Raw genomic sequence first — 15503 nt, 5'->3', positions numbered from 1 at the left:
TGGGGAGAGAAAAGGACACAAACCATGAGAGACTATTGAATACTGAAAACGTACCATGGACTGAAGGGGGAGGGGGAGGGAAAGAAGGGGGTGATGGTCATGGTGGGGGGCACTTGTGGGGAGAAGCACTGGGTGTTATATGAAAACCAATTTGACAATAAATTATTATAAAAAAAGAGAGAGAAAGTGACTCAGCTGAGATAATGCTCATTAGCCTTTCTTTTTTCCCCTTCTTTCCTCCTTCCAGTGGTCTGAACTTAGACATGATGATGGAATTCCAGTCACCATCTTGGATCCTGGATAACCATGAGGATGGGAGCCATGTCCTGGCATGGTAGAGCAGAAAGGCAAGAGGAGTTAGGGTTGGGGAGGGAGTCACCTCATCATCCCTGATGACAACCTCTAGATTTCTTTTACAGGAATGAGAATAAATTTCTATATCATAAAAGAAGCTGTGCTTTTGGGGAACTTTACATTGTCAGAAAGTCCTTTCTTCCCTTCTCCATATCACAAAACCCCTTATACTTTTCCTTTTTAATGTTTATTTATTTTTGAGAGAGGGAGAGACACAGTGCACGTGGGGGAGAGGCAGAGAGACAAGGAGACACAGAATCTGAAGCAGGTTTGAGACTCTGAGCTGTCAGCACAGAGCCTGGCGTGGGACTCAGACTCACAAATGGTGAGATCATGACCTGAGCCAAAGTTGGATGCTTAACTGACTGAGCCACCCAGGTGCTCCAAAACTCCTACACTTTTTAATGCCACCTTCTCTTGAGCAAGTTTCCTGAACTTTGCTTTCTCTCTGGCAGAATTCTGTTTTTATTTCCTGAATTATAATATGTGTGGCACTATCTTGGTGGGTTGGATAAATATATTTCTTTCCAGTGGATTCTGAACTCCTAAAGGACAGAGACCTTCATCTATTCTCTTCATAACCCCGGCAATTAGCATAGAACTTAGCATTGGAGCTGGCTCTGTTTGGCACATAATAGACGTTTAGTAAATGGATGCTGAATTGACTGGCTGAACACCCCGGGGCTTGGAAAATCCACAATCACATCAATGATTCCAACTACAGACTGTATTTTACAGTTGCTCACATGTCAGAGCAAGAAGAGCTCATCATTCCGAGCATTATCACATTAATGAAAATGATAAGGGTAATGATAATGATGACAGCCCCTTACAGAGGAATATCACATTTATAATTTTCAATGTACTTTCCAATCTGTTATCTCATTTGTGCCTCACAACAGCCTCTGCAGCAGGCAGGGCCAGGTGTGCTCCTGTTCAGGTTACAGTTGAGAAATGTGGTGATCAGAGAGGCTAAATGAGTTTCCCAAGCCATTCAGCTGGTAAGAAGTAGAATTAAGACCAAAATCAGGTCTTTAGTCAGCCAACCCAGAGCTCAGCTGTGAATGATAAAACTGTAATGACTAAAATATCATTGCAATAATAATAAATAAAAACCAAGCCCAAAACGGGAATAATAAAAGAACCAGCTTCTTTTTGTCCTAATAGATAAGAAACATTTCTAAACACTGTAATAGCAAGACACTGAAAATAGCAATATGTACACCCAACCAGTAAGGAACTGGTTTAAAAGATTGGCTTACAGCCATCCACTGAAATACAAACAGGCTTTAAAAAGAATTGCAAAAGTCTTTGAATACTGTTATGGAAAAATGATCAAGATCTATCATTGGACAAAAACCAGAACAAAGTAAAAACAAACCCCTATGACACATTAGTACATGTGGTGTGATCTCTATTCATATAGAACAGGGATCAGCAAACTACAGCCCACAGTCTCACTGCCTGTTTTTGTATAAAGTTTTAAATAAAGTTTTATTGGAGCACACCCATCCCTATTTGTTTAAACACTGTCTATGGCTCTTTTGGCATTACAACAGCAGAGTTGAGCAGATGTAACAGAGACCATGTGGCTTGCTCAGCCTAACTTATTACTGTCTGGTCCTTCACAGAAAAAAGTTTGCTAACCCTTGTTAGAGAACTTACATTATTTTATTTTTACAAAAAATACCTGGTATTAGATCACAAACCATTAACCATAGTGCTTCAGGGGATGGTAGTAAGAGTAGGTGTTAAGTTTTTAGAGTACATCTTATGCACTTTTGTATTGTCTGCATTTTCCCAACAACACATTTTACTTTTAAAATAGGCAAAAAATGAAGGTATTTCCTTTCTGAACTTAAAAGGAAAGACTCATTTGGATAGGTGGGAGGTGGTATCTCATTGTAGTTTTGATTTGTATTTCCCTGGTGATAAGTGACGTTGGGCATCTTTTCATGTGTCTGTTAGCCTCTGGATGTCTTCTTTGGAAAAGCGTCTATTCATGTCTTTGATGAATGGATAAAGAGGATGTGGTATAGACACACACACACACACACACACACACACACACACACAGCGGAGTACTACTTGGCAATGAAAAAGAATGAAAATTTGCTATTTGCAATAACATGGATGGAACTGGAGGGTATTATGCTAAGCAAAATAAGTCAGAGAAAGATACCATATGATTTCACTCATATGTGAAATTTTAGCAACACAACAGATGAACATAGGGGAAGGGAAGGAAAAATAAGATAAAACAAAAAAGGGAGGCAAACCATAAGAGACTCTCTCTTTTTTTTTTTTGTTTACTGTTTTTATTTATTTTAGAGAGGGAGAGAGACAGCATGAGAGGGGGAGGGTCAGAGAGAGGGAGACACAGAATCTGAAGACAGGCTCCAGGCTCTGAGCTAGCCGTCAGGACAGAGCCTGATGTGGGGCTTGAACCCACGAACCGTGAGACCATGACCTGAGCCGAAGCCGGACACTTAACTGACTGAGCCACCCAGGTGCCCCCATGAGAGACTCTTAAATACAGAGAACAAAGTGAGGGTTTCTGGAGGGAAGGTGGGTGGGGGGATGGGTTAAATGGGTGATGGGCATTAAGGACTGCATTTTTTGGGATGAGTACTGGGTGTCATATGTAAGTGATGAATCACTGAGTTCTACTCCTGAAGCCAAGACTACATGGTATGTTAACTAATTGAATTTAAATAAAAATAAAAAAATAAAAGGAAAGACCCATGGAAGTGGTGGTGGGTGGTAGTGATGGTAGTGGGAGCAGGTGTGGAAATCTGGTTGCAACTCCTTGGCCCATAGTGTTAGGTCCAAGGGCTTAAAAGAGAAAACAGATACTTTTTAGTACCTCCTGGTAGAAGTTGACCCTGGTCTTTCCTGAGTTATTTCAGATTCTCTTACAGGCTTCAAACTCTTAGTATGAATTTCTTCAAACTCCCTCTGTCTGAAATACTCCCCCAATCCTGTTTTGTGCAGTGGGCTTCTTCTCAACCTTTAGGTCTGTTTAAATGATGCCTGCTGGGCAAAGCCTTCACCTTCACCAACTGACATTCTGAAGCAGACTTTCCATTTCTCTTTCTCAGCAGCTTTCTCTTTCCTAACTTCTGCTTCTTACTCCTCGTTGGTCTATGTGTTTGTTGTCTGTTTCCCTCACTCACCTTTATGTTACCTTAGGGACTGTGACCACTGAGCCCACTGCCGTAGTCTCCATAGTCAGCACAGGGCGTGGCATGAAGTGAGAGCTCAGTAAGCATTTGTTGAGTGAATGAATGGCCTCCACACTCATGCATGGACCTCCTAGCCTGTCCATGCCTAGAAGGGGGCCACCACACCTGCTGGAAAATGAGAATAAAGGTTTCCCCCTACCATCAACTATTTTTCTGATGTTTTTGGCTTAGGGAAAGACAGTAAGTCTCTCTGGGACTCATTTTTAGTAACTGTTTCAAAATTTCAAGATTCTCCTTATTCCTTCTGTTTCCTTCTAGTAAAGGGTAAAGCTACCCAGGTGGCTGGGTTTAGATGCGAACGCCTCAGAGCACAGTCTTATAGAAATCCACAAGTGACATGATTACATTCAGAATCATCTAGAAGACCTGCCTAGAACGACTTAGACACCACAACCACCTTCCAGCAGGAACTGAAGAGAGACACCTACAAACTCGCCCATCATTGCCTTATAATCAGGTGAACCTCCAAGATCTCATTGGTAGCAGAGATGTCTACCTGTCTGGTTGTCATTGGGATGTGAAGTCTATGAAGGCAGGAACTTTGTTTTGTTCTCTGCTTTGTTCTCGGCCCCTATAACAGAGTTTGGCATATAGAAGATGCTGAATAAATATTTATTGTGTGAACAGAAGGGTAATAATGCATGATCTGCCCTTGCCCCTTATGAAAAAGCCCAGTTCCATGACATCACTCAATGGATGCTTGCCTTAATCCTGGTCAGTCTGAAGGTCCTTTGGGATTTGGAATTGGGACACACACTGGGAAATGATTCAGAGTCAAGAGTGAGGCAGCCATACTTGCCCTAGTGAGCCAATGACCACTGATCTGCAGAAAGAAGAGAAGGTAGCAGATCCTTAGGAAGAAGCAGGGAGGGGACTGGAGCCAATCTCAACCGTCGACTCTCCCTTCCTGATCTCAGTCCTTTGGAAGTTTATGCTTCCTGCTCTTGGGCTCTTGTATTTTAAATATATATTTTCTTTTTGTGTTATGTTAGAGGGAGTTTTTGTGATGTGTATTGTTAAAATACAGAACCCTTTTTGGCTTAAGTTACATTGGCCATTACTTTTTCTATAATAAAATTTCCTTTTTGTCTCAAGTTGGTTCGAATGAGTTTTGGGTTTTTGCATTTTTACTCCCCACCCCTAATTTTCTGGTTTGTTTTTGTTTTGCTGAATTTGGTCTGAGGAGGATTCATCAGTTTGAAACTCAGTAAGTGATTCTTGACTCAGATGCGACCACACAGTTTTTGCTTTCTACTTGGGAAGTTGGCAGGATGTGGGGAAAGGGCTGTGGTCTGTGTGCCTCCAGTCAGAGGAGGGGTTGACCTCAGAGAATGGACTAACCTCAGCTGAGTCCAGAAACATCTCTCTATGTGGCTCCTCTCACCTCCCAAGCCAGGACCCTGAAGCCACAGCTCCCAGGGGGACCCAGATACTCAGCATTAGAGGAGCTGTAAATCATCTCATTATCCTGGATACAGTGTACTACTGGGTAGAAATCCCCATATTCATGGCATCCTGGCTGTGTTCACCTTTTCCCCCTTCTCCTCCACTGAAGCCATAGACTAGAGCCATACTTCAGGTCTTCTTTCCCAATGAAACCCCTTCCACTTCAGCTGGGGACAGAGGAGAGATGGTACTTTCTAAAAGATAGCATTCTGCCTCTGGAAACAAGATGGCATCTAGATGGATGAGGCCAATTCTTCTCTTCCTAAGGATTCAGACCTGCCTCAGTGTGTAAGTCCTTAGTGGGCTACAACTCAGTCTACACTGTTCTATGGACTTGCAGAACACAGTGTCTAAATTCTTTGCCATGGATGGGAGACATATATAGGGTACACATACACACACATCACCAATACTCATGTTATAAATATTTCACACTCATATATATATGCATGCAGAACACCATCTCCCACTTTATATCTTCAGTAAACAGAAAAGAAAATGCACTGACTGCATTCTACTGGGTTAACCCCATGAAGAGGGCTCCAAAACCTTCTCTTTTTCAAACAAGAGCAGAACAAATGAAATACCTATTACACAGGAAAGAAGGCAATCGGTGGATCAAAGTATGTACCCAGTACCTACTAGTACCTACCCAGTACCCCTGTGCTAGGCGCTGTTCCTATCCACCACTCTCACACCAACTCTTCTATGTAGTGCGCTCTCTCTCCTTGATGGGTGAGGAAGGGAAGCTCAGAGAAGGTAAATGACCTAAGGCCATATGGTTAGTAAGTGATGGAGGCCACCCCATAAAGATATTGAACATGGGGGGATATTGCTGAGGCCATGGGATCTGGTAGCAGAGTAGACCCATTCCAGGAATCCAGAGATCTTGAGATGGAGAGGAGATGATGCAGCAAGACAGAGGGTTCCTGGGTCCCACGAAACAGGATGCCTGACCAGAGACTGAGGCCAAAGTAGAGAAGTGACTAATACTAGGGAGTGTGTCACCTGAGAAGGGAGGAAGGTTGCTGCCTCAGGCCTCACCAGGCACCTCCTGCCCCAAACAGGAACATTTATCTTGGTATTTGAACCATAGATGCTAATAAGGTGGCAGAGGATGCATGGTTGGGCATCACCTCTCCCCTCTCCCCAGTGATTGGCCTCTTTTAGCTGCTTGGCTGGCTCAGATGGCATCCTGGAAGGCCTATTCCTTGGGGCTGTGTTTCAGAGTTGGGGACCCCTCTAGATGTGGTCTTGGGCCAACAGCTGAAAGTGAAAAGGGCTTCATTGGAAAGGAGAACCTGGAAGTGTGGCTCTTGCCTGTGGCTTCGGTGGAGGGCATGGGGGTAAAGATGGCTTGCAGCCAGGATGCATGAACACAGGTTTCTACCTAGTAGCTTACTGTTTCCACGGTTGATGAGATGATCATCTCATCATAGGGTGACATGGGTGACACTGTGGAATTTCCACCAGGGAGAAGATTCTAGGTTGGACAAGTCGGAGGTGGCTAAGGTGGTTGCTAATGCTCATCGAGGGTTAAAAGACATCATTTGCGGTGGCTCCAAGTGCCACACTTCATGTGGGTATGATAAAGGGTGCTGTTTTGCGAGGCTGCAACAGAAGGGCCAGGGGGCAGGGGACTTGAGGGTACTTCTGTTTTGTAAGTGTGAAAAGAGAAGATGACAACATGGCGGTGGGGGCGGCGAAGCAACAGATCCTAGGCTGAGTCTAAGTCGTGCTGCTGTTAGAATTCCACACTGTGTGACCGTGTTTGTTCTGATGCAGAAGGGTGTGGGGATAGGAGGCTTATTGAATGGCAGGTGTCTGCAGGAAGAGAGGCTGGCAAAATATTCATCATGCAGGCCAGCCCCATGAGAAGGGAAGACCACAGCAAAACATTCTCTACTTTGTGCATCATCTTCCAGACAATCGATAGTTCTGGGGATTTCAATGTGTTGATGGATGTGAAGTACTTAGGACCAAGCTGGCGGTTGGTAGATGCTAAGTTAGCTATTGTTATGATTGGTATTATTTGTGAGTGCATGTGAGATATTCCCAGCAGTTGCCAGAAATATTTAATTAAGGAACACTTTAAAAGGTTGCTGAGGTCCTACACTATGCAAGTGGGGGACATGAGCCAGAAAATTTTTTAATTTTAACTGGTAATATGACCCCATTTGTCCACACAGGCTGATGAGGCCTGGGTGAACTTGGGTTAGAGCAACAATAACAAAATCCATCATCTCTAGAGTATCCGTAGAGTGTTTAGTATGTACTGGGCATTGCACTCATGCATATAATATGAATGTATAAAGTATCTTTTAATTTTAACCTTCTGCAATGTAATTATTATTATCACCACTTTATAGATGGAGGAATGGCTTCCAAGAGATAATAACTTGCCAAGCTCACAAATCAAGCAAGAAGTGGAGCTAGGATTTGGATAATGGCGTCTGGGATGATTAGGGAAGAAGAAAAGGTCACGAAGACAATAATGGGGTAGAAGAACGTGGAGTGGCCCAGAGTCTGAAACCACTCCTCCTCCTGCTGCTGCCTGGACATTATGGAGTGCCCGAGATGTGCCAGGCCCTGAACCAAGGGCCTTGCCGCACAGACTCACTGATCTTCACAACGTTCCTGTGAGGCAGGGATTAGTCCTCCATCATTTTGTGGTGAAGGAATGGAGGTTTTGAGAGGTTAAACAACTTGTGGAAGGCCGCACAACTGCTAACTAGCAAACACAAGCCCAGAACCCAGTTAACCTGACAGTCTAGGCTCTTGACTAGGCAGGGAGCGAGGCCTGTTTTGTAAGTCGATGCTATTGGAACACAGCCATGCCCGCTCCTTTATGTTTTGTCTTTGGCTGCTCCGTTGGCAGCGCTGGGTAGTTGTGAGAGAGACCGTAAGCCTCACAAGCCTAAAATATTGACCATCTGGTCCTTTAAGGAAACTTGTGCTGACCCTTGCTTTGACCTCTATCCTATTCAGCTTGCCTCAAAGAATTCAAAATGCAATGGCAGCAAAAGAATGGGACAGCTGGAGGGGTGAGGGTCATAATCAGGAAGTATCAGAAAGGGTCCAGGCTATGACGTGGTGCCAGAGTATGGCTGAGAAGTACCCTTGGGACAGAGGCCAGACATTGTGACTGCAGGAGCTGGATGAGCCATCCATGTGGGGGCTGAAGTTCCCAGGATGCTGGGAGGCTTTGGGGCAGAGAGGAAGACTGAGCCTCACACCAGAGCCTCTGTGAGCTGTTAGGTCTGGAAAGAGGTTATAAGAAGAAGAGCAAGGAATGACCCTTACAGGAAAAGGGCAGAAGAGGAGCAGATATGTGGAGATGGAAATGAGTGGAAGAGGAATGCCAGCCCCTACTTTCTCCAAGGCCTGGGGCACATGGTGGGAAAGGTTAAGCCACATGGAGGGCTACAGAGACGGCGGGGGCTCTCTGCAGGTGCAGTGGCACCCGGGCCAGTGGAGGCGGCCAGTGACCCAGCCTAGTGCCCTCCTCGCTACCCCTCCCCTCGGCCGGTCTCCCTGGCCCTGCTCTCAGTACTCTCTGTCGCCAGGGCCCTACCTGTGTAGTCGATGACGAAGCCAGCGCTGCTCACGGACGCGTCACTGCGGAAGGCGAGGAAGAGGCTGTTGCTGCTGCTCTCAATGCGGCCTGGGAGCTGGGAGCCATAGAAGCTTCCTATGAGAGGGCTGAGGGAGTCCCGTCCATCGTAGATATGGAGGAAGTCATAGCCAGGCTCCAAGTTAAAGCTGGGGAACAAGAACATCCCACCACCACCCCACGAAGGTCAAAAAAAGCTCATATTGGGCCTTAGGCTCTCAACCAAAGGATGGGGCCTCCCAGATAGTGAGCCCTCCACCCCACAGGCACCCAACTCTTAACACCTCCTCGTGGGAAGGAAATGTTGAAGCCCCCCCCCATGGCCCCCCAGTCAGGCGAGGAGATGGAAAAGTCAGGGCTAGGGGCAGAGAAGGCAGATCTCAGAGTTGGTGTCTAGAAATCTGGAGCTGAAAATCTAGCACCCTCTTTCTGCACAAATATTTTTATACCTCTGACATACAATATTGTGTAAACTTCAGGTGTGTAACATTCATTGGCTACATTTATATGTGGTGATATGATTGCCAGAGTAGTAACAACTAGCCGCTCCATCACGTCACATAGTTATCACTTCTTTCTAGTGGCTGGAATAATTAAGATCTAGTTTTATGACAACAATATTGTCTGTATTCACTATACTGTGCCCACAAGGGAAAGCGAGTTACCAATTCTACATACAGAGTGGTCAGCCAGAGCAGGTCCACACCTCGGCTCTGTAAAAGAGATGCCTCTGATGTTCTTTAGAATGTGCTATCCGCACCTCCTTTTCCAAGAGGGAAAGAGTCACCCAGGGAGCCATTCCTGGGAAGAGGTCTTTTCTCATGAAGAGCCTGGTCTCATCCCCTCATCCCTGGGCCAGGTCTCAGCTCTCCTCGGGATCTGCAACCACCCCATTCTGCCAACCACAAGCATGCCTCTTTCTTAGCTATCTTGACTCTCACATGGGAAAAAAATCAATTTAAAAGACTGTCTTAGTTTGGCAAATTGAATATTAGAGTTCTTCAGTGTCATTGATCCTGCTGGATTGGCCAGTGTGAAAATGATAGGAAATACCAAGACTGGCAAGAAAGCGGAGCCACTGGAGCTCTTGGACCTGATGGCGGGAGGGTAAATTTGCTCAGCCACTTTAGAAAACTGTTTGGCAACACCTACTAGATCTGAACACAGCCTGCCCTGTGATGCAGCGAGTCCACTCTTAGGTACATGCCCTACGAAGCAATGGACACTAATCTGGTGTGCAAAGATGAAAACAACAGAATGCGAGTTGGGAACAGATTCCTTCCTTCCTTCCTTCCTTCCTTCCTTCCTTCCTTCCTTCCTTCCTTCCTTCCTTCCTTCCTTCCTCCCTCCCTCCCTCCCTCCCTCCTTCCTCCTTTCTCCTTCCTTCCTCCCTCCCTCCCTCCCTCCCTTTCTCCTTCCTTCCTTCCTTTCTTTTCTTTTTTTTGAAGTGAGGCATGATTTTATTTACAGTCAGGCCAAACCTGATCCCCTGATCTTAAGGAGAAGAGTGCAGAGAATGGCCCTGAACAAAGGTGGCAGTGAGGGGCGCCAGGGTGGCTCAGTCGGTTAAGCCTCCGACTTTGGCTCAGGTCAGATCTCACGTTCGTGGGTTCGAGCCCCGCATCAGGCTCTGTGCTGACAGCTAGCTCAGGGCCTGGAGCCTGCTTCTAGTTCTGTGTCTCCTTCTCTCTCTGCCCCTCCCTCTCTCATGCTCTGTCTCTCTCCGTATCAAAAATAAATAAAACATTAAAACAATTTAAAAAAAAAAGGTGGCAGTGAGATTCTATGGACAGAATACGTCATTATTTAGTTAACCAGTTACAATCCACAACACTCCATGGTAGCCAATCACATTGTAATACACAGATGCTAGTTTTGGTGGGAACCTATCATTTTAAAGTTCTTTGTCCTTTTAAAATGACCAATCATAGTTAGACATTAAGATACCGTGGTCTCACAATGCTATGAAACTTGAAATCAACCACAGGAAAAAGTCTGGAAAACCTCCAAAAATGTAGAGGTTAAAAACTACCCTACTGAAGAATGATTGGGTGAAACAGGCAATTAGAGAGGAAATTAAAAAATATATGGAAACAAATGAGAACAGATTTCGGATGCAAACTTGTTTAGAGCTGAGCCACGGGGATACTCAGATATTCCTTTCGGCCCCACTAAGAATGAAATAGCAATTCTATTCTTTAGCTAAGGCATGTGGCAGAGAGAGGGGGCCTTGACATCTCTAGGACAAAGTGAGTTGGGCTGGAAGGGAGTTGGGATGAGGATCTGAAAGGCGGGGGGGGGGGGGCGGAGTGAGATGTGTGCCGGCTTCCTTCCTCCATGGCACCGCACCCTGGGCTCAGCTGCAGAGTCACACCACCGCTGGTAGGTGGTGTGGTCTCCTTGCTTCCATAATTCAGTTCCAGCCATCTGCTCTTTCAAAAGTCACCAAGGAAGAGCTTGTCTTGGTCACAGATTGTGGTTCCACCACTTCCTAACTGCCCTTTGTCTGTCCCTGCCTTCCTTCCATCACTGTATTTTATCTGAGCACTCCCAATGCGCTGGGCACAGTGTAAAGTGCTCAGGACACAGGGATCTGTCAGATGTCACCCTTTCTTCAAGACGGTGATCGGGCTGAAGGAAGTGATGGGTGTGAGGACAACTAAGCGAAGTGTGAAGTCTGTACAGGCACATAGGATCGCAACACAAAGTTCCTCGAAGAGGAAGAAGTCAAGACTTCATGGAGGCCAAGCAAAAGGAGATTTTGGGAGACCCAGAGACCCTTAGTAGTTGGACAAGGATGGAAAAGGAAGTTGCCATGAAAGGGGAAGCATGGGTGAAGTCTCAAAGGCAAGAAACAGTCTTGAAGCTGTGAGTAGTTCAGTCTCGCTGGAGCTCAGGGGTTCGGATGGGTCGGGGTAGAATGAGTGAAGAGGTAGGCAGAGGCCAGATAGATTGGACTGAAAAGTTCAAAGATTTTACTTATTTTTTTTTCCTCCATAGTAGTTTATTGTCAAATTGTTTTCCATACAACACCCAGTGCTCTTCCCCTTAAGTGCCCTCCACCATCACCACCACCTCTTTTCCCCCCTCCCCCTTCCCCCCCAACCCTCAGTTCATTCTCAGCATTCAATAGTCTCTCAAGTTTTGCATCCCTCTCTCTCCCCAACTCTCTCTCCCTCCTCCATTCCCCCTGGTTCTCCATTAGGTCTCTCTTGTTTTCCTGCTAGACCTATGAGTGCAAACATACATCACTCGTCATCAGGGAAACACAAATCAAAATCAAAGATTTTACTTTTAAGTTTATTTATTTATTTTGAGATAGAGAGTGTGAGCTGGGAGGGGCAGAGAGAGAGAGAGAGAATCCCAAGCAGGCTCTGCACTGTCAGCACAGAGCAAGATGTGGGGCTCAAACCCACGAACCGTGAGATCATGACCTGAGTCAAAATTGACACAGATGCTTAACCGACTGAGCCACCCAGGCACCTCTCAATGTTCTGAATTTATAGGGAGGAAGTAGCCTCTACAGGATTTCAAAATAGAAGACTTATCTGTTTGTGTCTTTGTTTTCAAATTGAGGCATAACTTATACCCCATGAAATGATCAGCTCTTAAGTGTACCACCCTACTGGTTTTGACACACACATGGCAAGACCCAGGAAGTTTCTGCCATCCTGAAATGTTCCCCCTTCCACAGCCAACCCTCCCTTCCCCCAAGAAGCCACCACCAAACAGAATTTTATCACCATAGATTCATTTTGCTGATCCTAAAATTTCATGTAAGTGGAATCATACATTATGCTCTTTTTTTGTGTCTGTTTTCTTTTGCTCAGCATGATATTTTTGAGATTCAGCCACGTTGCCTGTATCAGTAGTCCATTCCTTTTTTATTGCTGAGTAGCACATTATCATATGTTCAAAAGGAAAATGAGGTGGCTATTTTAGCATTTTCGCCAGACAAGGTCACTTTGACAGCCAGCTCGAGAAGAGGTTGGCAAGGGAGGAAGAAGAGGGCAGAGGAACTGGTCAGAAGATGATGGTAGTAATTTAGTTGGGAAATAATAAGAGTTTCAAGCAAGGCAGTAGCTGGGAGGCTGGAGAAGGGGGGGAAATGCGAGGCGCATCAAGGCCGCTGAGGCTCCACGCCTTGCTCATTAATGGAAGGAGGGGCGGCACTCCCCAGGGGTCAGAAGAGAGCTCTTCGGAGGGGAGAAGTCACTTGCTTAGCTCTGTGCGTGCTGCATTTGAGGTGCCTGCGGGCACCAGACCCCACCAGCTGGATTCAGGAGCCTGCGGCTCAGAGGACAGTCAGGGCAGTAGTAGTGTGGAATCTCCAGGTTACTAGAAGGTGAAGCCATTGGATGGATGGGCTGGTCCAGGGAGGGAGTGTGGAGGAGGAGGAAAGAGGATCGAGATAGAGCCTGGCCAAGAAAGGGGGCCATGAAAAGGAAGCTGTAAAGTCACAGAAGAAGCTGGAAAACCAGAAGAAAGGAATTTCACAAAAACCAAGGAGAAAAAGTGGGGCAAGGATGGAGGGAGTGAGGGAGAAGTGCCGCAAGCTAAAACATGGAAAGTTCCATTTTGTGCAGCGACCCGGGGTTTGCTGGTGTCTTTTATCAAAGGAGTTGCTAGCGGGACCGTGGAGGCAGAACCCAGATTTCAGTGGTTGGAGAGTGAACAGGAGGTGAGGAAGGAGACACAAGTGGAGATGATTCTTTTAAAGAGTTTGTCTCTAAAGGGATAAAGGAGACCGTGCAGGGACTGGATGGAGGAATACCTAAGAAAAACCTGAGCCTGCTCCCCTCCAGGGAGCGTGATGGAAGGAGCCAGGTGGGAACCAAGTGGGCAAGCAGGAGAGCAGGGGAAAAAGGGTCCAGCAAGGCCCCACTTTCTGAATCTCAACACCTTCGGAGGTTAAAAGAAAAGACAGAATAGCTACTTCATCAATTATCATAAGGATGAAATAAGATAGTATGTGTGAAACCACAGAGCACAGGTCAGGGCGCACAGGAGACATCCAATAAATGCTAGTTTCCCTCCTTTGGACTCCTTCATCTCCACGGAAGGGAGAACTCTGCCCCGGCACACCTGTGTGTACTCACCTGGACACCCAGGTCCAAAACCCCTAGTTGCTCAGAACCCCTCATCTCCCACCCGGGGGAAAGGTACATACATGTTAAATACCAGGGCGATGACGTAGTCCGGAGAGACAGTCACTTTCCAGTCACACTCCTTGCCTGGCGGGTAAGGTTCTGGGTAATTCGGTGACAGAATGACTCCTGATGGACCCGTCAGGTCTCCCCCACAGGGAGCTGGGGAGAGAGGAAGACAAGGGTCAGACTTTCCCCTTGCTGGGTCACGTTTTCTTGGGTACTGGTAAGGCACAGTGCAGGAGGGACTGAGTCTGGCAGACCTAAGTTAACACCTGGCTTGAGGGGCCGAGGGAAGGCAGGGATGGAATGGGTGCAAGGTTGTGCCTTGAAGTACAGAAGTGTTTTGGAACTAGACAGAGGTGGTGGTTGCACAACATTGTGAATGTACCAGATGGCACTTAATCATTCATTTTAACATGGTGAATTTTATGTTATGTGAATTTCACCTCAGGAAGTTATTATTTTTAAAAAACACTTCTTTTAGTGTTTATTTTTGAGACAGAGAGAGACAGAGCATGGGTCGGGGAGGGGCAGAGAAGACAGAAAGAGACACAGAATCTGAAGCAGTCTCCAGGCTCTGAGCTGTCACCACAGAGCCCCAGACGGGGCTTGAACTCACAAACCATGAGATCATGACTTGAACTGAAGTTGGATGCTTAATTGACTGAGTCACCCAGGTGCCCCTCACCTCAGTAAATTATTAAAAACAAAGACAAAATACCTGGTTCTTCCACTTCCTGGCTGGTGACCCCAGGGAGTTTACCTAACCTCTCTGGACCTCAGAGTCCTTCCTCTATTGCAGGAACATAGTATTTCCCTGGAGGTTGGTAGTAAAGATTTTGGAGAGATGTGTGAAAGCATTTGGCATACAGTAATTAATTGGTATTTGGGGCCCTTATTCATCTCTGAGACATCTGTAACACATGGTCTCTTCCATTGCCTCACATCCAGTTTTCAGGTGAGCTTTGTGGGTGTTTATCCTGAGTTCTAGGTCACTTGCTGTCAGGAAGAGTGAAAAACACAATCGTGTTCACCCACCGAGTGTGGCTGGCCTCCTGCCTGTCAGTGCTTTCAGCATCTGCTTGGGACTGCAGATCCCTTTCAGTTTTCCAGAAGACCTTATCTAAAAGAGTATGTGCACCTCAGTTGTATGGAGATGTGACAGAGCTCCATTAGTCCATGGGGGTCCCCACTCCATCCCACGGGAGATGACAGGCTTTTCAAGCAGACGGGCAGCGGGAAAGTGGCTGGTGGTACAGGATGCTCGCCCAGTGCCATGTGGGGGCACTTCCCAGGTTCTGAATCATGTTCTTCCCTGAATGGTTAGGTCCCTGTGCTGTCGCAAGGAGGACAGCACAGGGGAGGCTGGAAAGTATATGGGGTCACTAACAGGAAAAGCTGGCTGAGACTATAGATTTGGCTTGGTCTGAGAAAAAACCCACAGGGCACCGCTGGGGCTTGAAGTAGAGCAGGGCAGCAGTGAGCCCACAGAAACATGGAAAGCCATTTGAGGAGAGGCCAGAAAATCCAAGATGCGACACAGAGGTGGGGGCCAAAGGTGTATCTAAGACTGAATTTAAGGGCAACCACTTGCTTGTCACAGAGCTAAGCTTTATTGCCTCACACTGTACCTTTCACTCAGGGTAAGGCTTAAAGCACTGGATCAATGCCCACAGGGTCTTAAAAACAACAACA

The 15503-nt window shown here is 46.3% G+C and overlaps 1 protein-coding gene across 1 annotated transcript in view; it reads right to left on the bottom strand.

The window, feature by feature from the left end:
* The window catches only part of CSMD2 (CUB and Sushi multiple domains 2), a 590124-nt gene that overhangs the window by 131270 nt on the left and 443351 nt on the right, over positions 1-15503 (bottom strand). Inside the window, exons 30-31 of the mRNA XM_029945853.1 lie at positions 13829-13967; positions 8620-8807 (exon numbers count right to left, since the gene is read on the bottom strand). Coding sequence (XP_029801713.1) covers positions 8620-8807; positions 13829-13967 — 327 coding nt within the window. The remainder of the gene's footprint in view (positions 1-8619; positions 8808-13828; positions 13968-15503) is intronic.

Source organism: Suricata suricatta, chromosome 8 (genome assembly GCF_006229205.1).
Source record: "Suricata suricatta isolate VVHF042 chromosome 8, meerkat_22Aug2017_6uvM2_HiC, whole genome shotgun sequence".
Classification (NCBI taxonomy): Eukaryota; Metazoa; Chordata; class Mammalia; order Carnivora; family Herpestidae; genus Suricata; species Suricata suricatta.
Note: the sequence above shows the minus strand (reverse complement) of the source record. Positions and strands in the feature narration are given on the sequence as shown.